Below are 27,407 nucleotides of genomic sequence, written 5' to 3'. Positions count from 1 at the left end.
TAGTGAAGGAAGCACCTTTAGCACCTTTGATTGTGAATGCATGCTGATGTCACATCCTTCGGCTGATCTGTCTGTGTATGAGTGAGTTTCCTGTCTTTCCGTCCTCAAAGAGTCCAGGCCTGAGCTGTTGGGGCTGGCAGAGTCTCATTAGAACCAAAATCAATTAAGCCTAAAGTTTCAGTCTGAAGTTTTAAGTTGAAAATCGGTTGAACTTAGTTTAGCGGATACATCCAGAGCTCATCTTTTAGCACTTGTTCTGCTACTTATAACAATATACTTTGTTCCATCATGTCAATCACACTTATGAGTTCTCCACAGAGTATAGAAAACTGTGCCAACCACAGGCTATTGGCTCACTTTCCTGCTCATCAATAGACAGGTGTCTCAGTTCAAAGGCACATAGAGATTGAAAATAGAATACATGTGAACCTGTCTTCCTAATGATCCAACTAAATCATGAGCTAATAGAGAGAGACAGGTGAAGACATATTCTCCAACACACCACACAAACACACACAAAGACTCACGCACACACACACAGGCACACTGCAGCCTCTCAAATTCAAGTTTAGCTCGCTGGGAGATAAAAAAGAAGGAATGAACACATTATGAGATGATCCACCACTATCACTCTAATCCCCAGATGTTCGTGTTGCTAATCTCTTTAGCCGCTAACATGTTAAATTAGTCCTAATATCTGCAGAGATTCAGAGCCATAGAGGCCCACCTACGCGTGGGCTACCGCCCAGGTTTAGGTCACTCTTCTCCCCCAGCTCTGGAAAAGGATACAGACATTAGAGTGGGGGGCGGGGGTGTTGGTGGAGGCTGAGGGAAGTAGCAGTGATAGCCATTCGTCACCCTGCCTATCTTGCTCTGACAGATGGGGAGTGTGGCGTGCCACATAGAGGAGTCACTGCCTGTAATGACATTAGAGGCACAATGAGACCTGATACACAATTTTTTTTTTTTTTTGCTGTTCCCTTCCTGCCTGGCCATCAACTCGCTCCTTTGGCTTGATCCTTCCCCTCCTTTCATTCCTACTGGTACATCTCCATCCATCCTGACAGCAGATGAAACGGCGTGTTTTTCAAAATGCAGCACAAACACACAGAAACGCAAACACATTTGCACGCGCTACATCAAAAAAGACAAAGAAGAAACCCCCGACAAATCTACAAATCTGAAAGAATAAAGTTTTACGTTCGTGAGGGGGAAAAAAATCTGACAAAAATGACAGACATGCTCAAGTAAAAACTGCACTGTGTGTGTGTGTGTGTGTGTATGTGTGTGTGTGTGTGTGTGTGTGTGTGTGTGTGTGTGTGTGTACTAACGTTCAGATTGTATTTGGGAAACCATATTAAAGCGTGTTTTTGGTTCTGCTCTTCAAGGAAATGGGAGTTTATTTAAAAAGAGAGAGCGTTTATTTAATGTGCCATACACCTCCTAAAAGGTTTACTTACTGCACTGTAATATGTTATTTTAAATCCTCACAGCCACATTTCCTAGGAGGATAAGGGATACTGGCATGATATATATATTTTTCGGGACACATGCTATTACCAAATGTGTTGCAGATGTACTGTGAGGTGAGGTGGGGTTTCTTAGAAAAACATCGCCACTCCTGTCATGATAAATCACCTTCCCCAATTTGCTATAACGTGTCTAGAATTAGGATTTGATACTTAAGCATCAGCAGATTTCGGCACAGAAGGAAAGTCAAATTTTCGCCATTTTCCCCGTACAATTCTCTGAATGCAGAAACAATCTGGTGGATGACTGTGTGTAACTCCGGTTCTAGGAACTTGAATTCAAAGGGGCAACACAAAGCCCTACAGCTGTCTTTCAAAGTGACAAATAAATCCTGAGCATGAGTCAAGGTAAAGTTCCTCTTCTTGCTGCTCCCTTGATTCAAAGAAGTCGTCTTCCGTGTCCTCAATAACAAAGCCACATTAACAAGCACCCTACAGACCGTCTATTAGAATGTGAAAAAGCGCTGTGTGCTGTATATTAGTTTTTAGTGACTAAACACTTGGGAGAGAGGCGACCTAGAATCAAGCCTTGTGGTGCACTGAGTGTATATGTTCTCATCGTCCTCTCAGCTCCACTTGTGAGACTTAAAGAGAGAGGGAGAACGCTTGTTAGATCTATGTGCTGAATCGCTGCTCCCTCTTTCTCTTTCTCTCTCTCTCTCTCTCTGTCCGTCTGCTTAACAGATGGGAGGGTCGTGGGTACAGCTATTCCCCTCCCCCTGGAGAGGCCTGGTGCCTGTTCAAAAAGATCCCTCTTTATGCTTCACTCCATTTCCCTCTCTTCTCTTCTCCGTTACTCTGCCTTCTCCTTCATAGTCACCTCTCTATTTCAGAGCACAGAGAGTTGGGACAGAGAGGGTATAAAACAAGCAAAAGGGGCAACCGTTGTCCTTCTGTCTGCTTGGTGCCAGTTTGCCCTTCGACCTTAGCAGTCATCTGCCCCAGCCACCTTCCAGTTTACCAGGCTGGTGTGAAAGCAAGCATACCATTAGTCAAACTCTGCAGAGAAGATAAAGAAACTCTTTTGTGTATGCTTCATCTTCCTCAGCTCGTTCCCTCTTCCCCTGCCCCTTGCTTCAGGATTAGCAAATTGGCTTAATGTGTGTAAGCGTGTTAGTTCTCTCTTCTGTGTCACTCTGTCTTCTTCACTCCCTTCTTTTTCTTCTTCAACTTATTTGCCCCATCAAGGTCAGATGTCAGTGCCGTGCGAAAAAATTCCTGCCTGTGCTCCTCTACCATGTTTTCCAAACTGCGATGGTTTCTTCTGTTACCCTTCAGTTCTTGGCAACATGAGGCTAAATTGGATTGCGTGATTCAGTGGTAATCTGTTAAGTTAACCGATGCTCTTTCCATCGACAGGGGAAGGAGAGGGAAAGAAGCACGATGAGGAGGTGGGTGCTCGGTTGTTATCCAGAAGCGGCCTGGCACTCATATGGGACGGGGGCGGGTGTGAGCAAATGTGGGGACCGAGGGGAAGGGGACTTGCGTCGTTGTGTGGGAGGAGGTAGAGGAGGCAACCGTGAGAAGGGATAGGGCTATAGGTGGAGGGGGGGGGTTAGTTGAGTCCGGGAGGCACCGACACGGGGCTAAGCGGCAGCAGAACCTCACCTCAGGGAGCATTGGCTGGTGCTGTGAGCCAAAAGCGGGGATTAAATGTTCAGGACATGGGCTTAGTCTTAGTGCTAATGTTACGTAAGGCCTAAGGTGTTGCCCCAGCGGTTGTTGACATTGAGAGGTTCAGCTCTGCTCAGCGGACTGTGGGAGGAACGAGGAGGTGGAGGCCAGGAGGCAGGGATCACAAAGGTAACGCCTCCTTGTTTGGAGCGCTGCCCAGGCAGGGGGAGTGTTGAGTACAAAGACTGGGAGGGGATGATGCTGTCAGCCTGTGATTGAGGTACGCCGGCTTGATTGATATCCTTGTCTGGCTGTCTTGTGCCAAAGCGCCTCGGTGTTGGCTTGTAATCCCAGTTTGTCTGACAACATCCTTCTTTGTTTTCTTCCAGAGGGCAGTGCTTTGTTTTTCTGTCTGTGGATGGGTGTGTGTGTGCAGAGCAATGCTCAAATGTTTTGGATAGCCTCTTCAGAGCTGCCACAGAGTTATTTTAGATCTTGTTGTTATTATGATGGCGCAGTCCAGCTGTTGTCTTAACTGCCAAATGATGCATTTGTGTTTGTTACTCATTTCTTCCATAAGTGGGCGTACTCCAAACATCAACTTGGGAAATTTTTTGTCACACGTTTCATCATTGTTCAACTTGTATTGTCACATTTTGTTTTAAATTGATGTGATGGACGATTTTTGCGTACATACTCAAAATGTACACAGGGATCGATGGGATGTTATTCCTAAAGAATGGGATATCATTTCTAAATTCACACCATGCATATATAAAGAAAGACCAAATCTAATACTATTATTATTACTTCAAGAAAGTAACATTACTGCGGCACACTTGTCATGAAGATCTACAGTTATGCACTCCAGCTACAGGCCCTTGGTCTGTCTTAAGAGCCAGAGTATCCCTGGATGTTCCTATTACGCGCTTTCATTATCAATGTCCTACTCTTGCACAAAGAGGTCAAGTGCATAGCAATGTGCTGCGCTTACCTCAGGGGTTTACTGCTTTCTTGTGCTTTCTCATGCATGTTACTCAATAAAAAATGGGGACAAAAAGGGAAAAGAAGAGGGGAAAGGAAGTGCATTACAATGCGCATGTATGCGGGATGGTGCAAAGGAGAGAAGAAGAGAGCAATAGTGTAGGAGAGAAGAGACAGAGTGATAGAGAGAGCGACCGACATGTCTTCTGGTGAAGCGGTGTCGTCTTCCACATCAATGTCTGATGCTTGTGCTGCCAGGTGCCGGAAATCTGGTTCAGAAAGGAGAGAAGAGAGAAGAAGGGGAAAGTAGAAAAAAAAAAAAAAAGGCAGGGTAGATGGAGGATTTTTTTTATGTGATGGCGCTGACAGCTCCCCTGCATTGCACTGTGCTTAAATAATGGGATGCTCATTTGCATAACGAGGGACGTTATCACCTCTACTGTCAAAAGAAAACACAACAACAGTTCTTCTGCTCCTCCCTGAGATAGATTGGGTTGGCCTACTTTAGCACTCTGGAGAGATGCACTGGAGCTCAGGCTCAGCCAAACTCACACAAGAACACATAAGAACACACACACACATGCACACACACACATACGTACGGACACACAGTCGTTAACTCGCGCAAACTTTTTGGAGCGCAGGTTTCTTCTTTTTCGCAAAATACACGCAGGGTCATCAGCTGCTGGCATCCAACCCTTAAAGCAAAGGCAAAAGTGCAATTCTTCAGTTGGACACAAATGTAAAGTCTAAATCTGGATGATGTTCATGTTGGAATTCAGTTAGATTTTCTGCCTCTAAGAAAAATCTATTTAACGTGATTCAAAAGATCACTCTTGGCACCTTTTATCCTTTGTTTTGTGGCTTTGTTTTACTAAAACATGGAAAGACTGAGCTCAGTTTTACATCTGTATTCCATCCTGTGATTCACATCTATCATTTTGGAGATGAGCTCCAGATAGACTCGCAATAAAAGCCATGTCTGGCTGTACCAGCACTGTCAATACAGTGCAGTTCGTGGGAAGAAAGAAAATGTATTTCTCAGTCTGGAGGTAATGTTACAGTGTCGGTGATTAGAGCGTTTAAGTTAGCGGCACTTCCAAAACACTGTCAAACTCTCTGTGAACGAAGCGAGATCCTGACAGCGCTGTCTTCTCTCATAGTCGGTGCCTGGGAAAAAAAAATGCAAAAACTGATTTGCATGATATCGACAGTGAAAAACACAGCGGCTCTCACAACATTGTTGACAGATTCTTTGTCTTTCTTCACCCTCCCTTGTGGCTGCCATGATGCCACTTTTATTTTTTTCTCTCAGTATTTTGCCATATTTCATTTCATTTAATGCTCTTCCTCTTCTCTCCTCTCCTCCCCCCCTCCCCTTTCTTCTCTCTTTCTTACAGGTACGGATGCTGGAATCTTTGAGTTGATTGGAACAAATAGAAAGCAGAAAAGCGACAGATAAAGAAAGAGCAGAAGAGTGACGAGAAAGAAGAAGAAGAAAGGGGAGAGTGAAGAAAGCATAGAGTTCTTTAGAAAGAGGAGAGAAAGAAAAAAGACGGGGACGATGGGGAGAAAAAAGATTCAGATCACGCGGATTATGGATGAACGCAACAGACAGGTAAGTCCCTGGGGGATGGGAGGATGGATGAGTGTGAGGGTGGGGAGGAGGAGGGGTGGAGGAGGGAGGAGGGAAAATCACCCTGCACCCCACATAGCCCTGAACAATGAAGGTCTTCTGGGAGTCTGGGCAATAATATGAACTGGACAACAGAGAAGTGTATGAGGGGATATTGCTTTGGGTAGAGGTGTTCCTTCGGTTCATAATGGCGGGTTTGTTTGTGTGGGTGCACCAGGACGACTTTTTCTAAACAGATTTGCATGAGAACATTTGTAATTCTTAAAAAAAAAAAATCCACTGCATATCACTGCCCACTTTAAGGACCGCAGCCTACGCACACAACTGTAGCACCCTTCACACACCCAACCTCTCGCACCATGCCACCGAGTTTAGCTCACCAGCAGTGGAATATTACCGAGTAGCACTGGAGTGGCAGGGTGGGAAAAAACATAAACAAACAACCAAACAGAGATGGGATGGTCCAAAGTGACACACTGGATCGAGCCAACAGGGCGGAGATGAGGTGGAGACAAACACTGAATCAGTATTTTTCTTCAGCTAAATCAGTAACAGTAGGGCCGCTGTAGCTTTCCTATGCTTGGCAAGGAGACATTCTAAACCAGAGATGCTGTGCATGCATAGCAATTAGAAAAAAAACCTTGAAATGAACTAACCTTGCAACAATAGATTTCTTGCAGCACACATTTTTAAGAACAGCTGGCATTACTTGAAAGAGACATGATAAATTGTGGATGTCTTGGTCCAGGCAGACACCGCCGTCTGTGGCAGGAAATAGATAGAGACACAGTTCTCTCACTGCCCCCGAGGCCCGCAATTGATCACTTCCTGTGGCACGACTGACCACTGACACTTTGTCAGCTTCCTGGCAGCCCAATTGGATCCATACGCTGCTAACATGGCCCCTGGATCACAGGTCAAATGCGCACATAGCCACACACACACACCTTGTCCGAACACAGGCTTTACTTCATTGCTTTTGCAGCGTCTCCACTGGCGACATCCACAATGAGAGCCACACAGCCATGCCTCACAGAGTAAAGCGACACAAAGAGGCTTGAGGAATTGATCGGTCAATACTGAAGGAGTAATTGAAGCAGATTGTGACCTCTGTCAGGCATCAACTCAGTGAGTGAGAGCGGAGTAAAAGAGGAGAGTGAAAATTTGAGTGCGGGGAAAGAACTTCAAGTAATTATGATTGAGCTCTAATACTGTTATAATGTTGTAATGCTGTGTTCCAGGCTGTAAGAGGTGGCAATTTAGGGTGTCAGACAATCGTAAAAGACAATGAACAGTGATAATCCAGGGGGACATATTTCATTACCCCTTAACTAGGGTCAAACAACAAACGTTAGCTTTCAACTGCCTGCTAGCTAATATTCAACAGATAGGAAGTGCCTGGCAGCTAAATATTACAGTTTGGTAGAGCAGATAAATTATTAGCTGATGAGTTGTTATCTAGGAATTAATAATAATGCAAAAGGTGGTTAAATGCTAAAATTAGCTGTTGTCTAACATTAGTATAGTAAAGAAACAGGCACCATTAGCTTTCAGCCACTATCCAACTGTTAGCTCGTAAGTACAGCCGACAGCTAATATTACACTTTGAAACGGCCACATTTCCCAACAAATAACATTTTAACAAGGAATTTACGGTGCTGTAATGGTTGCTAGCAGGTGGTTCAAATAAAAAACTGCTGTTTTCAAATTGGTAATTAATGGCCTATCAAAGGTGTTTTTTTTTAAAGTGTTTACAACAAAATACATTCCAATATCCCTCCTGACTTACACGGTTTATTGTCTTTTCAGTTCTAGGTCAATCAAGATAAATCAAAATGATAACTTAAGTCTGAAACTCTTCATTAATTCAGCTTACAACTTAAAACAAAGCAGTGCAATATAATTCCAGAATTTATGCTTCCCACCCCGAACTCGCTTCAGAGAGAAATGGACGCTGTGTTAATGTGATCAGTGCTCAAGTCCTGCACAAAAACTGCAAAAGATACATAGAAGACAGATTGAAAAACAGGCTGACAACACCTCACAAAATATACCCATGGGCTCTGAATTATAATGCATGTATTTGTTTTTGAAAAACAGACAAGCAGACAGAGAAAGAGCAAGGAGGAGGTCACACAGTTTTACATGAAGACTACAGCTATCATGTTGCAGCAGCACCCACACTTCCTCCTTAGCGTTATCTCAGCCCTGCTCTCTCATCCAACCTTAGCCTGGGCCCGCCAGTAACACCAGGCACTCCGGCTCCTGCGGATAAGGAGGGAAAGAGGGAGACAGGAAGGACACCTGAGGGGAATCGATGCCTGAGATATCCGGGCTTTACTTACAGGGAGAGGAGGAGGAGGATGAGGGAGGCGAAGAGAGGAGAGGGAGAGGAAAAAGGGTTCAGGGAAGGAAAAATCAATACATGGCTGGATTTTGTTGTTCTGATCTCTTAAATGATAGCTCGGTTTGTTTTGTTTGTTTAAGTCCAATAGCAATTCCTACTGACATGATGTCATTGGTCTTGTGAAAAACACCACATGCATGAGGAGCGTACGGCACTAAGTGTCATTCAACCTACAACCTAAATAAATGACATCACTAAATATGTAGAGGCGGGCATCACAAGACAGACACAGAAACTTCAAATTTCTTAAAAGAAAAAAAAAAACAGTAAGAAAAAGGAAGCTTTTCATTTGCATGTTTTCACTTCCTATTTAAGGAAATGTTCCAGACCCTGAGCCAAATAAACAGCAGATGCATTTGTATAGAGCTGATTTACACCTCAAACTCTTTTTTATGTGTATAAGGTTTGAGCAACTTCTTAAAACAGAGTCTTTAAAAATGTATAAATCAAGACGGCACAATACTTCTTTCAGTCCCAAATAACTGCATAAGCCTTATATAGCATTTCCCTTGACGCTTACATGCCTACATAAACTTCATACTGCAGACGTCTTTGGAGGGGCACCACTCTGTGTAGCTGTCATCACTACCTTGCCACCTACAGGGCTACATTGCCCACCATGCAGCGGCGGCAGCATCACAGTGGGCACAGGGCCTGGCCCTCTCTGGGCGGCCACTTTGGGCTGCCACCCCCAGGCCCCGAAACACTTCCCGAGAGCAGGGGCAGAAGGACCAGGCCTCCCTGGCGTTGACTGGCTGCCCGGAGCTCCGGACAGTGGGCAGCAGTGTGTGAGCCCTGGCTCCAAGCCCCACGACCACTCAGACCCTCTCCCAGCCTCGGGCACATGAAAGGGCCCCCTGTGCCATAAACTCATGGGCTGCTCACACAGAGCACACTCTCTTGCTCTTGCTCGCACACACAGATACACGCACACCTTCGGTCTGGGATGCACGCACAGGTGTGTGAAGACATACACTGGCATAAGTTTGAGAAACAGCAGATTACACTTTCTCACAAGCTTAAATGATGATTTGGTGTCTTGTTTTCACAACATAGCCAAATGCACACTTGTAAACACTTGTACACATTTTAAACACATCTATCTCTCAGGAGTCGGTCCTGGGGATCGACTAATTTACTGCAATTGGCTCTAATTAGTGTAACCTCTCCAGCCAGTGCACTCTGTGGACTTAATTTAGGATGACTTGTTTGTGCAAATCGGTGTGTATGTGTGTGTGCTTGTGTGAGACATGTCGTTTCCAAGGGGGGAAGGGACCAGGGGCCAAAGGTTAATCATGGACCAGGTCATCAGTGGCAGGAAGTAAAAACACAATCTCCAAACTCCCACAAACAAATGTCATACAATCACAGACTTAGCTGGAAGAAGATTACAAATCTAAGTTTTTTATGTCTTCCTGCATATGGCCACTCTCTTCCCTCACATTGCGAACAGCAGCGCTGCCGCTGAAATAAGGGGTCTTTTTGTTTCAGCGACAAAGCATTCTTCTCTCCAATCAACAGCACTGGGGTGAGAAAATGTGCAAGTGAAATTAACAGCAGGAAAATAATGAGGCCCACAGGGTCTCTACTCACCCCTGCACCCCTCCTCTAATTCCCTGTTTCCCACCTTCTACTATCTCCTCCTCTAACAGAGCAAATGGCACTCCTCTCCGTCATATGTTCAGCTGTGAGACTTTGCCTGGAAAAGGGCTCACAAAGTTCTCACCTTTGATCTGCTGTGTTTTAATTCTCTCATTTTATTTATTTTTCCTTATCCTACTTTTTTTTTCTCGTTCACATGTTCTGTCTCTCTCATGTCACTCTCCTATTTTCACTCAATAGAAAGTCTTCCTCATTTGCTTCTTCTGTTTTTTCTTTGATATCCTATAATGGTCCAACTTAAAATTAAAGATTTTTATTTGATTTTACACACCAAAATTATGTATTATGAAGTCTAAAACTGGGTTTGAGGCCCACAATGCATTTATTATTTCCTTTTTTTAACTATTACTTTGAATAATTGACAAACAATCTGAAGCTTGTTTAAGTCTTTCTTTGTAGTCCATTTTTTACAAGCTAATTCTTTATTCAAAGACTTCATTTCATAAAATCTAAAGACAACAGAAATAAGTGAAACAATGAGCTGCCTTGTGTCCAAAATTGATGTGACAAAAAGTTTAAACCAAGTGCCTCTTAACTCTTTTTTTGTTGAAATAGGGAATACTCTTTTAGGTCTTCTCTGTCTGCCTTAGTGCCATGACCAATATGTAACAACCACTTTTTTTCTCAGTGGGTACATCCTTTTCCACGTGTGATTTTTCAGCACAGACAGGACCCTTCAAAGAAGGAGCCATTACAAGATCAATAAAAACTGGCTTGTATTTTAAGACCCCTATCACTTCAATCGTCATAATTAAGAAACCAATTAGTCAGTTGTACAAGTTAGAGTTAAACTTTTAAGTGGATTCTTCTGATTGAGACTCTGAATGAAGAAATGTTTGGAGTCTGCGGCCTCCTGTTTCCTACTGTATAATGAAGGCGTACTGAAAAAGGATGATAAGAGGGGTTTTTGAGGAGAGAGAAGAGCATAGCATATATTAGAGGTGGGACAAAGCCTCTTTTGTGGTAATGCCCCTCTTAACAGCTTCTTTGGCTGTGAGGCAGAGTTCAGGACCAGGTCTTTGGCTCCTCTTAGTCCTTTTGCGTAAGCCTGTGTCTTCCTGCTCGGCCCTTGACAATGGGAGAAGTGTTTGTCCCAAGAGCGATCGTCCTGCTCAAAAGCTGACTGACATCTAAGAATGTGTGTGTGTTTCCCTGCATGGCCATGTTTGGTTTGCTAACCAGCAGTTTTGTGGTGCCTGTCTCTCCTCTCCTCCTCCTCCTCCCCAAGGGAAGCAGGCAGGAGGTGGGAAGCAGAAGCGAAGCCATTGTGAAGGGGAAGCCACTGGCCTCTTCCTGTTATGAGAGGAAATGCATACAAATGTGCTTCCTGTACATCCACCCCCTCTATGCTGCCTCCCCCTCCTCCATCTCTCTCCCCTCTCACCCATGTGTCACAGATGCTGCCTCCTCTGTCGGTCCCTCTGTTTTGCCTTTTGGCTAGGGGAATTGTAAGTGATCATTTGGTTAATTGAAATTAAACAAACAAAATAAGGAAATGCGAAAAACAATTAAATCAGAATTACAAAAAAAAAGTTTAACTTTTTAAAAGGGGAAGTAACGGTAAAGAGTTTGTGGGTTTACATGGGTGTGTATGTGAATGCGTTTGTGTGCGTATGTCTAAACTTCTCCTGGGATTGGTTTATGTGGAAGAGGATAGGGGTGAAGAAAAAGGGCTTGTGTACCACTATGAGTCTACAGTGTTTTTGCTTGTGAATGGGTGCCCATTATGGGGCGACGTAATTCAGAATAAAGCTTAATATCAATATGTTTATATCAAATTCAATAATTATTAGTGTATATGGTGAGAGGCAAGTATTTTGCGAGTAAAATGTTTTTCAAATGTCTCTTTTTGTTGCTATGAACTTTTTCATAGTTAAGCAATGTCATAGCAAATGTGGATATTGACGTGAATGAGTAAAATATTGTAGGAGGTTTCAGAATTTGTAACATAAAATTCTAAATAATGTTTTTATTGTGGATGCAGAGGCCGAATCTATAGTGCTAACTTGGTTTAAAAAGTTATTCTTGATAAATACTTATTTTTTTACTGTACGAATATGTGTGGGACTGAAAATGTTAGCCTTAAACTAATGAACAAGGACGCACGCAGACTGTCCTCAAAGCATACAAATACAACATTCTTTATTAAGTTCAGTCTTTAATTCAACGACTGAGTGGTCAACAAATGTCTGTGTCTGTGTGTGTGTGTGTGTGTGTGTGTGTACATATGAAGTTAGCCTTCACACTCTGGTTACCCATTTATTACTGTGAAAAAACACATTTGGCTTCACACTCACACCCTTACACTGTACTTTCCCTTTTTACCAATACACATGGTGGCAAATGTGCTGTAATGTTGCGCTCTTTGTTATTAACATAGTGGTGTGTCTAACAGCACCCACTGACCGAGGAAACAAAGATTACACCCACACTGACATACGGGTGGTTTACAGTGGGGTTTTTTTCAGTGTAACAACAAAGACAGAGGGCTCATTAATTCCAAGGACAAGCTGTTCAACTCGATACAAAGGCTGTACATCGACATCAGAATTATAGTTGTTAATAAACAAAAATATGTAAAATATATAAATAAGAGATATTAATACGATAATAATAAGATTTCTGCAATGAAATCATTAGTTCCTTTTAACAAGACTGTTTTGGATTTAGGGAGGGCACTGGTGACATCACCAGCCTGAAGGGTCACATGGCAGCATCATGAGGCCATGAGGTAACAACAGAGTTACTTCAAGAGGGGAAGTTTAACACTGTACATAAAAATTATATAGCTAAGACACAGTGAAAATTAGCACATCCCACTTGATGCTTGCACTGGCATTTGCTATTAAGACAGCCAACTGTCTTTTAAAATGTGTGTTTGCTCAAGCAAGAACTCAATGTATGCAAGCCTGTGTATTTATGGATGCATGAGCATGGCGTTAGTAATATATGTGATTTGGAGGTAGCAGGTTGTACGTGTCAGATTGAGATGTGGGGGTGCACTGGTGTGATTTTTATGTAGGTGTTATTGTTTGGTCAGTAAATGCCTTTCATAATCACACACTTATTCTCTTCCTGTGGTGTTGTTAAAGTCAGTCTACGTGTGAATTATAATATGTGAAAAATGCATGCTAGGTTCCTCATTTAAAGTGTGAGGCTCAAGAAAAAACTTTGATTGGGTTTATTTTGCATGTTGAAGTTGGATGCAGCGAATGTCAGAATTCAATGCTGCTTGTTAGTTACACACTTTCTTTCATGTTTGCTTGATGTTTATGTCTGATATGTTAGCTTGGATCACTAACATATCAGTGGACCTCCAGACCTCAGGGACTCACACACTTGCGGCCCCTGTGTGAGCCACCTTATAAAACGTTAATGGCCCCAGCAGAGTGTGTGTCTGAGTGACTGGGTGATAACGGAGCCGGGCCAGCAGCGAGCTTTGTCCTGCGTTTGCCCCCCCCCCCCCCCCCAATGCCCTCTTGCATCCAAACCCCAGAGGGAAGACAACACTTCACATGTCCTGACCCCGAATATCTGCTCTGACCTTAAGTCCCACAGTCCTATCATCTTATTGTCTCACTCTTGTTCTACTTTGTAAATGCTGTCTGTTTTGGTTTGGGATGCTCAAGCTCCAAGTTAGTTGGATATGACAATTAATCTTGTTGTCATGAGATACCTTTTGATCCTACAGTGTTTAGACTGAGACTTTTTTTTTCTTGTTTTTTTACATCTTAGGATGACTTTATAAATGTCAGTATGGTATTTAGAGCCCAGGGGAGCTTTTTCTCCTTACACAGTCTGTGAATCAGATGAGTGTTTGTGCCGCAGTACACAACCTGACATCACACACACACACACACCGGTTTGTAGAGATTCAGAATGTCGCGTCTCTGGTTTCAGCCTCTGTTGTCTGACACATGGCTCGGCGTGATGCGGTGACATCACTGGAAAACTTTTAGATGTGGAAGCGGGTCCAGGATTCTGCAGTTCATGTGGGGAGAAAAAGAAAAAAAAAAGGGTGGAGGAGAAGGGATAGTTAGATATTTTGTTTCCCTGGTGCATCCTGTGAGATATGATTTCAGGACATCCAAAACTATTTATCAATATCCATTCAATCGCGTCTCCTCTTTCAGATCTGGGAGTTGTGAAGGGAAAATGTGAAGGGCAATGCATGATAGATTTATGCCACAAATCTATTCATACATTACCCTAATCGACCACACAGAGAGATCTCTTTGAAACAGGTTTTTTAGCCTGCAGTTTTCAAGAGTCTTTAATTGTTGTATTCAGAGCATGTTTAACTGAGTGTTGGGCGGTTTTCATTCTGTATTTTTTGGCCCACTTAAGTGTCAGAAGAGAATAGACAAACATGCAGTTAATCAACAAACTGTGATCATTAGCTACCAGCTGGGCGCAGATCTGGCACTATTTCGTCTTTGTAAAAAAAAAAAAAAAAAAAAGCTTTGTCAATACAGATCTGTCATGTAAATAATACACACAGTCACAGAAGTTCAATACAAAAAAAAAAGGAAAAGCAATGTGTCTCAGAGAAAGAAGCTGGCAGTAGCATCTTGTTTTTTCTTTCTCCTATACAGCCACAGAGCTTACACACATGGCTCTGAAGAGAAAGCAGGTGCAGCTCACTGGAATTAACTCACTTTCCCTGCTCTAGTTTTGATCCAAACAATAGAGGAATAGAGGCTGTTCTATTTTGACAATGTGGCCACTTGCATTCGTTAGTTATTAAATGTGCTGGTCTTGGGCCTCACACACACAAACACACACACACACACACACACACATGTACCTGCACATAGCCACAAACAGAAAAAAAAAGAAAAAGGGTCCATTAGATAAAACAATATTTGTGGTTCGAGTCGAGTGCATTGTCACTTTATGAGCGCTCGCATACAGCTTCAAGCACAGTCTGAGAGCACATCCGTTATTTATATCAGCGGCCTCTTACTCGCTACAAGAGGCGGTTAATTGGGCAACACAACAGCTGAACAATGTGTGTTAATGTCACTGTGAGAAAATAATGCCTCAGCTTTTTTTTAGAAGAAAGAAAAAGTTATAGGTGTGCATGTGTCTTGTGTTTAAAGCTGGACTGAGACAGCAAGCACATTCAGGCCATATGAAATGGACTATTTAATGCGACATCTGTTTCATGATGAACCTCAGGGCGCTTTGATGTACAGGCAATAACTGATCTTCTTTACCGTTATCTGTCTGAGACACACTGTTTTCAGTTCCTTAAATACAAGGCCAGCTTCTTTTTTTCTTCTTTTTCCTGGTATGGTGCATGGACTGTTACAGTCAGGGGGTTTTGAACCAGCTGCAGACTTCACTTTCATTTAATTATGTTTCCCTGAGAACTGCTCATTTTAAAATGGAAAATATGTTACACTAGATTTCTATTTATTCCTCTATTGTATGGGAGGGGGGGATGCACCTTTCGTTGTTTCCAAAACTCTTCAGCTAATGATAAATGGTTGATTTGATTTGAACTTAGTCATTGATCTTTTTATTTTTTTCATTCACATCAGCTAATCATTATCCTGTTATTCCTTTGTCTCCTTCTTTTACCCAGGTGACATTTACAAAGCGAAAGTTTGGCCTGATGAAGAAGGCGTATGAGCTGAGTGTGCTGTGTGACTGTGAGATTGCCCTGATCATCTTCAACAGCACCAACAAGCTGTTCCAGTATGCCAGCACAGACATGGACAAGGTCCTGCTTAAATACACCGAATACAACGAGCCCCACGAGAGCAGGACCAACTCTGATATTGTGGAGGTGAGATAACAAGAAAACGCAGACGGTGCACATATGCATAAAAAAAAAAAAACACACGCACAGAACCACGCACGCTCATGCAAACACACTGAAACACAAACGCAGACAGATGGTTACAGTGTTTGTGACTCATTCAGCAACCCTTACTTCTCTCTTTTCGTCTTCACACCTAACACAGTGTAAGAAATGATTGCTCTGTCTGTCTTCCCCAGGGGTTCAGTCCTAACATGAATCCCTTAAAAAAACTGTTTTAAGACCCATAGTTTATCAAAATTCAGAATTTTTTTTTTTTAATTTTATTTAAGTTGCTTTTTTTAACGTTTAGTTTACTTTTTTGCCACTTTAGTTGTACTTTTGTGCCGTATAATCAGATGCCCCTTCCTCTGGTGCCTTTTTATCACTGATGCCTCTTAGATGAGGATGTTGCTCTGACTTTGTTTTGGACACATGTGGCTCAAGGAGACATTAAACAGTGCCGTCAGGGCAGCTGGTAGGCAGGTAGATAAAGCAGGAAAGGATGCTGGCACCCTCCAAGATCCTTAAGCTCTCAACGTGAACCTGTTATGCAACATTCAAACTGCGGCTCTGACGAACCTGGTGGGCCAAACACACACACACACACACACACACACACACACACACACACACACAGGCAATGCATTCATGCAGAGTTTTTCCCTTTCTCTCGTGCGTACACATTTACGCTCACAGCACGCCTGATTAAACTGCACCTGTCCCACAAAGTAACGTTGAATAAATCGTATTATTTAACTGTCTGAAAATGTCACATACAGTATATATTATTCAAGGTTCCTTCTTGTTTATTTGATTAGTTCAACTGTTTGATACATTGAATGTTTTAAAAGGAAGACAGAGAGCATTTCTCATTTTGTGTGCAAAATTTAAATTAAATAGAACTGACCACTGACTCTTATCTCAATTGTACACAAATGGAACAGTTGTAATATGACTTATTTATAGTATATATACTGTGATATCTACAACATGAATAATGATTCACAGCCTACTAAAACTTAACTGTATGTTTCCCCTGGAATTTATTGTTTATGCATGCTGATTTGATCGTTTTTAAAAGACACCTGCGGACAGCATAATGTTAATTCTTTACATTGTATGTGAACATTTTGATGCACAACATTGTATCTCTGTCATGGTCAGCCCAGTATTTAATAAGTTGGAAAGGAAAAACAAGGACAGGCTAAATGAAATGTCTCTCCTTAAATCACATGCACCTTGCTGGCTGGCCAGTCTGAACACAGCATGGGACGTGTTGTTATCTTTTCATACGGGTGTTGCTGGGCTTGTTGCCCACCTGTGGATGGGCAGGCCCACAGGGAACACTCCCTGCTTTTCCAGATGGCGCTCTGCACCTGACAGCAACCCTTTTACATTTTTCGATTACACATATCAATTGTCCTAGTCTTTGGAAGAGATTTTTAACCTTAAATTATCCCCATCCTTTATGTACTCGTCCCTCATATCATGATTTAGGTTGAAAAAAAAAAAAACTACATAAATAAACAGATGGCAGCATATTGCAAGCTTGAGAGTGCTTTGCTGATGTCATTACTGCTTTTGTTCCATCACCATTTCCATTTGTATTTTTATTTATTGCGTGTTAATGGAGCTCATACATCAAGAGAAACCAGCACTCAACATACGACTGACCCTAATGATGAAAACAAAGAGAATGGACTGGGTGCATTATCATAGACAGCATGTTGAAGCACTAATAAATCCAACACACACAGTAGAAATGCTTACCGGTATTCTCCTTTTGCAATATACTGTGCTCTTAGTCCCTCCATTTAATTCATAGCATTGAACCTTTTCTGTTAATTATTAATGTGGCTGACATGTAACTTTTTTTTAAAACTTAGATTGTTAAACATGTTAGTTCTTCCATAACTTCCCTTTATTGAACATTACAAATGACACATCTGTAAACATCTTTACCGTTTCCCAAAGCTTCTTTTGAGACTAGCTATGAATCAATCTTATTGCCACAGTTTGTGCAAAATTAATCGTGTTCATGTATATCAAAGGGGATAAAAAATAATCCTCTCTGCATTATATAAATTACATTAACCCATTTTGCATCAACTTATACCCCTACTCTTTGTATAAGCACTGATATGTGTAATGCTGCAAGCTCTTCAGCTTCTGTGTAGTCGGCATATTAGCCTGCCCTAGCTCAACCCATGAAGAGAGCTGTCACATGTTCAAGCAAGTGCCTGTGACGAGAGCTCCCCGCTTTGAAGCTCTCTCTTTAACTGTGTCTCCATTAGCAAGCAGAGGATGGCTAACGTGTAAACAGCCATGTCAGGGGAGGACGCTAAAGAGCCTAGTGGGGGGAGCACGCTGTAGAGCTCTACCTACACTGTGATCCCTGGAGTACCCCGAGCGACTCGCAGCGGGAGAAATTGATCTGAAGAGGCCTTCAGCCTGAGCCGTGGCGTGCTAACGGGATTGGCCACAGGGCCGATACTGGCACGTTTTACATTGGGGATGGGAGGAGGGTGTGTGGACAGGGAGGGCTAGGAACCAGGGGGGTTGGAACACTCCTGCCGAGTGTTGTGTGCCGCTGCTAGGCTACGTCACAGGTGCAGGAACGTGGGTGAGTTGTTGAGTTAAGGGGGGGGAGGCAGGAGCGAAGCAGACTTCCTGTCGAGATGGCAGGATGATGAGGAGGAAAAGGTCCAGAACTAGATGTATGACTAGATTTAGGGGTGTAAATTTGATCAAAGTTTGCCATTAGAAGAACAATAACACCTTAAACATGACATTTACTTATTGACATATTTAATTTGTAATTGGTGGAAAGCTCTCGTCTTTAGAAGTATACAGGCTGCCTTCATCTCTCTCCGTCTGTTGCTGCGGTGCCTGAAGGTGTAGTGGGAGGAGAGGCAGAGGTAGGGGAGCGGAGCTCACAGTGTGGGCGGCTGGCATAGAGGCCTGCTACATTAGCAATAAAGCTCTATGTAATTAGCATGTCTTTGGTTGATAATTAGCGTTGTTGAGAGAGTGGCACTGAGAGTGTTGCACAGCCTCTCTAGCTACAGCATGTTTACAAGAGGCTGTAGGGCTTTTTTCTCTCACTCTCTTTCTTTCTCCTCTGTTTTCTCTTCCTTTATCAGGTTTTTCATTGAGCATGCATAATCTCTCAGATTTTTTTTCTGCATTATGTTGCATCTAGGTATGGGTCAATGGCTATATATAGATATGTATGTGAGGGACATAAGTATGGAGAGAGAAAGAGACACAGATAAAGAGATATAGAGAGAGAGGAGCATTAAAGAAGGTTCTGATGACTCACTTGTAAACAGTCTCAGCTGGGAATGACACTTCCACAAATATCTGTTCAAGCAAAAGGTCCAAGAAAGCAAAGCTAACCCTTATCGGAGCATGAGTTGTAAAACAACAGAAGCTTTGTTAGACAAAGATATTATTGTCTCAATCACAACGCATGACACAAAGAAACCCATAATAATTGCATAAATACAGTGACAAATTCAATAAATACATTATGAATCAAACTGAGGAGATGTGTTAGCACTCACAGAGACTCTCCTAAGAGACTATGATAAAACACGTACACTGTATCATCAGCTGTTAAACCAGTGGAGCGGTCCACATAATTAATGCTAATTGTTTAAAGAGACATCTAAGCCTATCCAGGCAGAGGCAGACCCTCTATCATTGGATGTCAGAGCGGTGTCATCCTGGCAAGTCTACACTCCACTCTGACTCTGGCTCCAGATAAAACAGTCCGACATGCAGATAGATTTCCTATACTCGCACTTTGCCAGGTCAGTTTCCTGGACATGTGAACTGAATTAGACGTCATGTTGGGAAATGACAAGAGAAAAGATCCATCTCTCCCTTTTCCCCCACTCTTTTGAGTCCTGCATAAGAACAATAACTCTGAGCTCTTATTGGCGTTTCATTATGCCAGTGTGGGGGTTGTTAATTGCAATAGCACATGAAAGAGTCTTTTCTTTACCCCTCCCGATGATTGCAGAACAAGCCCAAAACCTAAGCAGCGTTGGCTGGTTCTGGCTGTGATTGAATGGCCCCAAATCCAACAACACTCTTGGGCTGTGCCAAATCCCTGTTCCACAATAAATTTGTTTTCCCCTCACTGAGACAAAGAACACAGGTTTGGAAAACAACTAAAGGGAGCTGTGATAGGGAGCTATATCCCGTAAATTCCTGCAAATACCTCAGTGGAAGGAGGGAAGGATGCTCAAACACTAGTGCACACTGTTTTTGCATTTACAGAAAGAGCTATTTTGCATAAGCACACACATAAGTGTTTTTGGCCTGTGTCAGTGTGTCTGCACTGCATGGGTCTATGCTTGTGTACATACTGGTGACAATTGGCTTGAACCCCGCAGAGCTGACGGCATTGTGATGACCTCAGCCAACACAGCACACTCTGATGCCATTGGCTCAAGTATCACATGCATCGGCACATGGCTCCTGGTACTGACCTGCCTGCCTGCTCGCCTACCTGCCAGAGGAAAGGTCGTTAGCCAATCCCATTTCCAACAGATTAACCTAATCTGAAAGTTCAGCTCACCCTGTAATCTTAAACAGCAGCAGCAGGGCTCTGCCTCCCCACCTTTTCCTCGACTTGTTCCTTTTCTCCTTTCTCTCTATCTGTCCTCACCTAGAAGTAACTATTGAATGAGGTGGGGGGGGGCAGGGGGATGGATGAGTGCGAGGGATGAGAAGAGAGGGAGGGAGGGGAAGAGGAATGGAAGGGAGGAAGGCTGGTAATTATTTCCAAAGGTCATTCTGTTAATGACTACCCGCTTCGCTAATGAGATTCAGCAAAGCTCCCTCACCATGTTTCACCCTGCGTATGTTTCACCCGTGTGCCGAGATGTGTGAGAAGCACAGGTGTGATTTCAGCCCAGTGACTGTCCACTGGATGGGGGGGGAGATGAAGTGAGCGGGGTGGAGATGGGTGGAAAAGAAGAAACATAAGGCAGTTATGTCTGTGAGAGGGCGAAAGTTTACGTTCCACTGTGTTGCTTTGCACAATTTTTGTTTCTGTGATCCATAAAACCGGATTTTCCTCATATTATAAAAACTACAGAGTGTAACTTGTCTGATTTGAGGCCATTCACCAAAAAAATCCCTTATTTATAAATCAAACACATTTTTCTCTGATTTCTCATAGTCAACAGGACATGTGATCTCCCTCTCTGAAGTGCCAGTGTGCTCATGTTCTGCCTCACTCTTATGAAAATATTTTCCAGCATGTGAGCTATTCTGTGTGCTTATTTGGTTTCTAAACAGCATGGAGAACATTAGCCTTAAGGAGTTTTCTGTGTTGATCAGCTCTCTGAATGACTTCTTCTCATGGCTTCTCAAACACTATATAATCACGACGGCTTGAATGCTCTCGCTAATTTCTCCTCTGCGACTTGGACATGTGTCAGCTTCCAAGAGAAATAAGAAAGTGGTAGCCCATCTCCTGTATTACAGATGTACACATTGATTTTGAGTGGAGTCATTTTGGGAGGTTTTAAAGGTACATGTGGTGCAGCATGGGACTGAGGTAAAGGGGTGGGGTTTGTCACGGCGATCACAGTGCTTCAGTGTTCACTAGTGGCCAAGAGATTGGCTTGTTTTTCCTGGTGAGATGAGGATTTAAGGGAGAAGCTGCTTTAACTCGCTAAGTAAATTAACCCTGTGACATTGGCAAGGTAAGAGGTGCAGCAGTTTGTTATAACAAAGACTCTGATGACAGTCAGGAAACTTCCTCCAGCACATCTTAACAATAAACAAAATAAGGAAAACAAGATGTCAGCTGGTATATTGGGTTGATAAATAGGATACGTGTTGAGGAGTTGGTACATTTGTAGCAACTTTACAGGTTAAAACAATTGTAATGTTGGCTCTTCAAGTCAGCTAAACAAGCTACTACATTTTTTATAACCGTGGATTGTCTCTGATTTGACAGTTTCATGAATTCCACCAAAAAAGCCCTTTCCTTTGTCCCTCTCTTTTTCCTGGCTGTCATATTTGGATCTTACTTGAACCTTCCTGTATTCTTTGTGTGCATAGAAAAAGTTGGTAAGAAAAAAAAAGCACTCCACAAAACATAGTTATCTTTTTTTTTCATATACTGTATGTCTCCACTTTTCCTTCACAGTACCATGATTTTGGCAACTCAACTCACCACATAAAAACTAGTTTGTAAGATGGTCAAAATAAGACTCCTGCCCCAAAACACGCATCAGCATCACATGCTTGTATTTGATGTACTTTTTTTTTTTTTTTTAAATAAATGCGTCCAAAAGTGGTCTAAAAATAGCATGTGGTGAGGCTAAAAATAGTTGCCTTGCTGGCGGTCGGTCCTTGCTGGGAGAGAGAAGAAGAATAGGTCTGGAATCTCTCTCTCCCTCCCTCTCTCTCTCTCTTCACCCCCTCCCCTCGTTTTGTTTGAAACAGGGTGGGTGGTTGTTGTTTTTGTAACAGAGCAGTGAGTAAGCGAAGTGTCAGGCTATTCATTCAGCGTCCCTCTCTCTCTCTCTCTCTCTGTTTCTGTGGATCGCCCCGAGGAGTTGCCCTCGGCGGCCACATGCACAAGACCAACGGTTTGAAACCCTGCATTGCCAATAAACATTTGATCTTTCGAATAACGGATTTGATTATTAAATCTGATTTTTCTCCTCAGCCTATAAACTTTACCAAACAGAGGCTTCTTCTCTTTTGAAAGAAATATGTTTTTCGGAGAAGTTAAATAATTTGTCTCAATTGAATAGAAGTCAATACAAGTGACACACAAGCAATTTATTCTCCTGATTGAGCTCAGCATCGTCTGCTTTAGGCTTTAGACTGGCACACATCTGTCTCAGGCGCCAGCCTCAGACATAAAGGGAACGAGTTTACTGAGTTCCTATTTTATAGACTATATGCCGCTTCCACTTTTTAAGAGAGCCTAAAAGCAAGATGACAGATAATGTACATGATCTGAAGGCTGAGCATTTTATTCCACATCAGACACCCGCTGCCCAGAAAAGCAGAACCTCAGACGAGAAACTAAGTAGCACTTGGATCTCAGTCAGAGGTGTTTTTTAAGGTCAATATGCTGAAGCGGAAGTCTGAGGTACTCCCACAACAACAAAAAGAAGGTTTCAAAAATAGACTTGTTTGAAATGTGCCAATATGTGGTCCCTGTGGTGTGGCGCGGTGAAAAAGGCAGGCCACTTCTGAGGCCAAAAAGGCGAGACTTTTCCACTACACAGCCCAGAACAATTCACGCCAGCCATTAAGATGAAATGATGCCTTGTTCTTTTTGAACTATTTGTGGAAAATACAGAATAATGAAGAGCTATTTTTATAGATGGCATTCCCTGCCCTGCCTGGAGCTTCCCCACCCCCCTGGCCTCCACCCCCTCCCCTCCTTCCCTGCCATGGTGGCTGCTGCTTTGGACAGGGTGTGGAAACTCAAGGTCACAGTATAGAGGTCAACCGGCTGGTCATTGTTACTCGAGGCCTCCCTCGGGGTCCCTTTTCCTGCTGTGGCACCACGCGATAAGAGACAGAGAGACAAAAGACGATAAGTGACGGTTGGTGAGGGGATGGAGAAGGAATAGAGGATGGTTGGAGAAGGACTTGAAGTTTTGCCATCCTAAGAGAAGTGGAGATATTTTGTTCTATCTGCTCAAGTTAACGATCAGATAATAACAAAGGGCTTTATTGAGAATTTCAAAATTCAGACATGTGTGACATTGAATGTACTGCTCTCATGGTTTAACAGTGTAGAAAGCAAGTACAGTATAAGAATATTTTCCACACATTAGTTATCCTTGTCGAATTGTTTCGTAGGTTAAATCAGACACACATATAGACACATTCTTATTCCTTTTATTTGAATAGAGCCATATTATGCAACCAGAGTGTAGACAGGATGAAAGATGGGAAGGTTGAGGGTGTAGACAGAAGTGCCCTCTTTATTCAGTTTCACTGAGCTGGCATTGTGTCTCATAATGTCTATCTGGGTAATTATACAGTGTAGTGACTAGTCTGAATGACCACTTTGTTCCCGGGGCCGGGATACTGCTGTAGCAAACAGTGTTGGATTCTGACATGTGCTTAGTGTTTGTCTATTCCATATGGGAAACACTGCACCATCTGGTATTGTGCTGCGTCCTGGCTAGCTAACACTGTCGGTCTGTGGGCTCTCGTCTGCAGCCTGCTCTTCTTAATGGTGATTTTAGCACATGCATTATCACAATGTTTGCAGAAATCTGGGGGAACCTTGTCGCACATGACACCCTTTGTGTCTTGCTTTTGTCCCTCTGCTTTCTCTAAACACTTTTCTGTATTTTTTTTTTCCCAACTTTCCCTTCCGCTTTTAATCTTAAATAAATCTAGTAATCCTTAGACAGCTAGTAATTACAAATTTAGCCGGCGTTATTACTGAACACACGACCACTTTGCCCAGGGATGATGGATCCCAGATGCAAGCCTTTGATTCCTGATTATAGTGCAGCGGGGCACCATGAGTGAGGGGCTTCAAAGCCAACCAAATCATTGAAAAGTCATTGATGCAATCGTTTTCAACCAGTGCACGGGGACGCACAGATGATGAGTGATTTGGGGTCCCATTTCTTTAGATTGGTAACCTACAAACACAGACACACACTCAAACACGCACCATGCAGCCCTCTTCCATGGGCATGCCCCTCGACATGGTCCTGGCATGTTCAAACCACGCTTCATGAAACTGTGGCCTTCTTGCCTTTGGTCTGCCATCTGCTTCCAATAAGCTAAGCCAGCCTGATCCCTCTGATGTTCCCTCCACTCGGAAAAGCAGAGAGAAAGAAAGAGTGAGCGAGAGAGACGGAGAGAGTGAGGGGGGAGAGACAAAAACGAGAGCAAATATGAGAGAGCCAGACAGGCATAAAGAGAGTAGAAATGAGGAGAAGGAGAGCACATCTCAAACATACTATTGCCCCACTCATGTTGCCAGCATTGGCCACTCGCAGTGTGCTTATTGAGCAAAGCTGACATCCTTAATCCACATCGGGTTCACTTCACGACCACCTAGATATTTTGTGATTTATCCTCCCTGCCTCACACCTATTGAAGAGTCAGTCAATTAGAAGATAAAAGCAATGGAGCACTTTGATTCACTTTCCCCTGAAACAGCCATGATCTTCTGAATGGTTTGTATGTTAGTGTAAAGACAAGCAAAAAAAGAAAAAAGAAGATATGGAAAACCTTTTAAATTCAGTTCTAATTCACTTTGGGTCCTAAATCGGTTCCTGAAAAGTCTGTCATGTGCACGTTATGGTCACACTCAGTCTACACAGTTTTCCACACATTCTGACGGCAGGTCTGCACAATTTGCGTCTTGTTGTGTCTCAAACAGTATATCTGATAGATTGAATCTATCATATTAACATACATTGTGCCAACGTAGACCAAGGACCTGCTTGCGGATGTAGGTAAATTAATTGTAATCTCCTTGTACTTGTTGTTGAGGCAATAAAGAAGCTTGAACCTTGCGAGAAAAAGCTGTTAAATCCAGTGAGAATATATTTTATTTTAATAGCACAGCAAGCATGATGAACCTAAAGTGTCACAGTTACAAATGTTTTGATATTGTGCTCTTCTGTCAGCAAATTGTTTTCCATCCACTGTTGGAAAAAACTAGAAACCATAAACGGCTGCATTTATTGGGTAGCACTTTTGTTCTGTGGTACTATACTATCTTCTTTCATAAGTCTTGGTTTTGCTTACAATAGTTTGTGTATTCTGAAGACCGTGCAGTGTTGGCAAAGATATAAAAGGCCCTTTATAAACTGGCTGTTTTTGTAGAAGAGGTTTTGCTCTGTCGCTGTTAGCCATTGGGTTGAAGACATTGAGAAACATTTACTGGCCTGGCTGTCGCCAATGGCCATAAACACAATATTGAATGTGTCGTAGCCTTTAGCCAGTGCCAAAATAGCTGCAGTAGGGAATGGTTGGCCATGAAGACTGGTCAGAGTCTATGAAAAATAAAGACGTACCCGTCACGCCAACAATGTGTGGACTCGGCTTCTGTCGAGACGTGGGATTATTGCAGAAAATGTGGGGAAGAGGTATGGAGACGGAGACAGACCTAGCAGCAGACTGAGATGGAGGGATGGGGGCATGAAGACAGATAGAGGGGTAGAGAGGGTGAGCAGGGTGGCAGAATGCCGAGCAGACGGATCCTGGTATGGCAGGAGCTCTGGGCAGGCGTCAGCTGTCTCTCGTAGACCCCCTGGGGCCACTCAGAATTCACACCCAACTACCCTCCACTGTTTTTTTCACAACAGCTACATAAAGTTAACACTGATACCCCAACTATGAACGAAGAAAAGCTTAGACTTTCTTTTTTTTCCAACAATAAGAACATCAGAAAATGTATATCTTTGACAGAATGTACTAACATGAAGCCAAAGTGAATCAGTTTATAGCCCAGGTCGACCTCACTCAACATTCCTTTAACAGTCATCTTACCCAGGTTATTTCGTCCTAGTCTAGGCCAGCCTATCTGAGGGTGAAGAGCTGAAGGGTACCGATGAGACGGGTGTCTAAGTATGTAGGACGCCGTGTCTATGCTGCGCCTGCTTCATACAGGCCCTGTGACAAGTCGAGTCATGAGGGAGCATCATGAAGAAGGAGTTTAATTAGGAGCAAGCCTCCAAAGGGGCCACAGAGAAAGACACAGAGCCACGCTAGCATACACAGCGTTTATTGGAGCCTTTCCTCTCTGTATCTGATACTTTTTCTCCTTCGTCCCTCTCACATTTCCTGCAGCTTGTAAAGTCAACTGTTCACATTGTTGTAGTTTGTAGCTTTAGCGCTGTTCTCGTCCTCCACTCTATTTCTCCATTAATTGTTCCCTCCTGAGAGTTCCTGGTTTTCTCGCTTCGCAGTATGTCCACATTTCGTTTTTTTTCACTTGTGTTAAACTGCAGTCTTTGTTTGGTGCGTATTCTAAAATATTTCAAAAACGCTACAAAAATCATTAAAAATGTATAATAAAAATGACACATTTTTAAGTACAATAAAATGGCTTTAAACTTAAATGATGCTCCATGCCAGCAGCCATAGTGAGAGAGCAAAATAATGAGCATTTCTTTACAGTATCTGAAGACCCGAGAAACTTGATAAATTGAATTGAATTTTAATATAGGAATAATAATTTGGGCAGATGTTATGTGCATAAAATTCATTGCACTAGTGAGCCGCACCAAAGTTTCTGTTTAATCCTGAGAATATTATCATATTCCCCAAAGACTCTATTTCCATGGCAGCTCTTCTTACTCAAACTTCTCTTTCCTTCAAATTATAAAAACTGTTGCCGTTCCTCCTTCATGATCACTATTCTTTCAGTCAAATCTGAAATGTATACATCTCTCATGTGTCTTGTATAGTGTTGATGTCACTAAGTAACAGCCGTAAAGCCTTGTTTGGAGCAGCAGGCGGAACAGAAATACATATTCAGGGCACAGATGAAGCAATGGGCTATTAGAGAAGGGGGACATTTAAAGGATGATGAGATCTGGGGGGCGTAGAATGGTAGGACACAGAGGTCCTTCTATGGCTGTATAAGTGCTCCAAGGGCTCTGATTGGTTGTTGGGTTGTGTGTCAGCCTTTGGCAACAGGTGTGAAGTCTGTAAACAGGTGGGCATAACTGGGATGAGCAGCATACCGCCCTTGTACCGCGCCCTAGATGTGCTGAGCCCTGTTGGGACGCTAAGCCT

General features: G+C 42.8%; 1 protein-coding gene across 8 annotated transcripts in view; it reads left to right on the top strand.

The window, feature by feature from the left end:
* The window catches only part of mef2cb (myocyte enhancer factor 2cb), a 70,348-nt gene that overhangs the window by 26,539 nt on the left and 16,402 nt on the right, over window positions 1-27,407 (top strand). For all 8 annotated transcript variants that reach the window (XM_065965214.1, XM_065965222.1, XM_065965219.1 and 5 more), the window contains 2 exons: window positions 5,528-5,745; window positions 15,423-15,626. In XM_065965214.1, coding sequence (XP_065821286.1) covers window positions 5,692-5,745; window positions 15,423-15,626 — 258 coding nt within the window. In that variant the 5' untranslated portion in view covers window positions 5,528-5,691. The remainder of the gene's footprint in view (window positions 1-5,527; window positions 5,746-15,422; window positions 15,627-27,407) is intronic.

This window comes from Labrus bergylta, chromosome 2 (assembly GCF_963930695.1).
Source record: "Labrus bergylta chromosome 2, fLabBer1.1, whole genome shotgun sequence".
In the NCBI taxonomy this organism is placed as follows: domain Eukaryota; kingdom Metazoa; phylum Chordata; class Actinopteri; order Labriformes; family Labridae; genus Labrus; species Labrus bergylta.
This window is presented reverse-complemented; position numbering and strand designations above follow the sequence as displayed.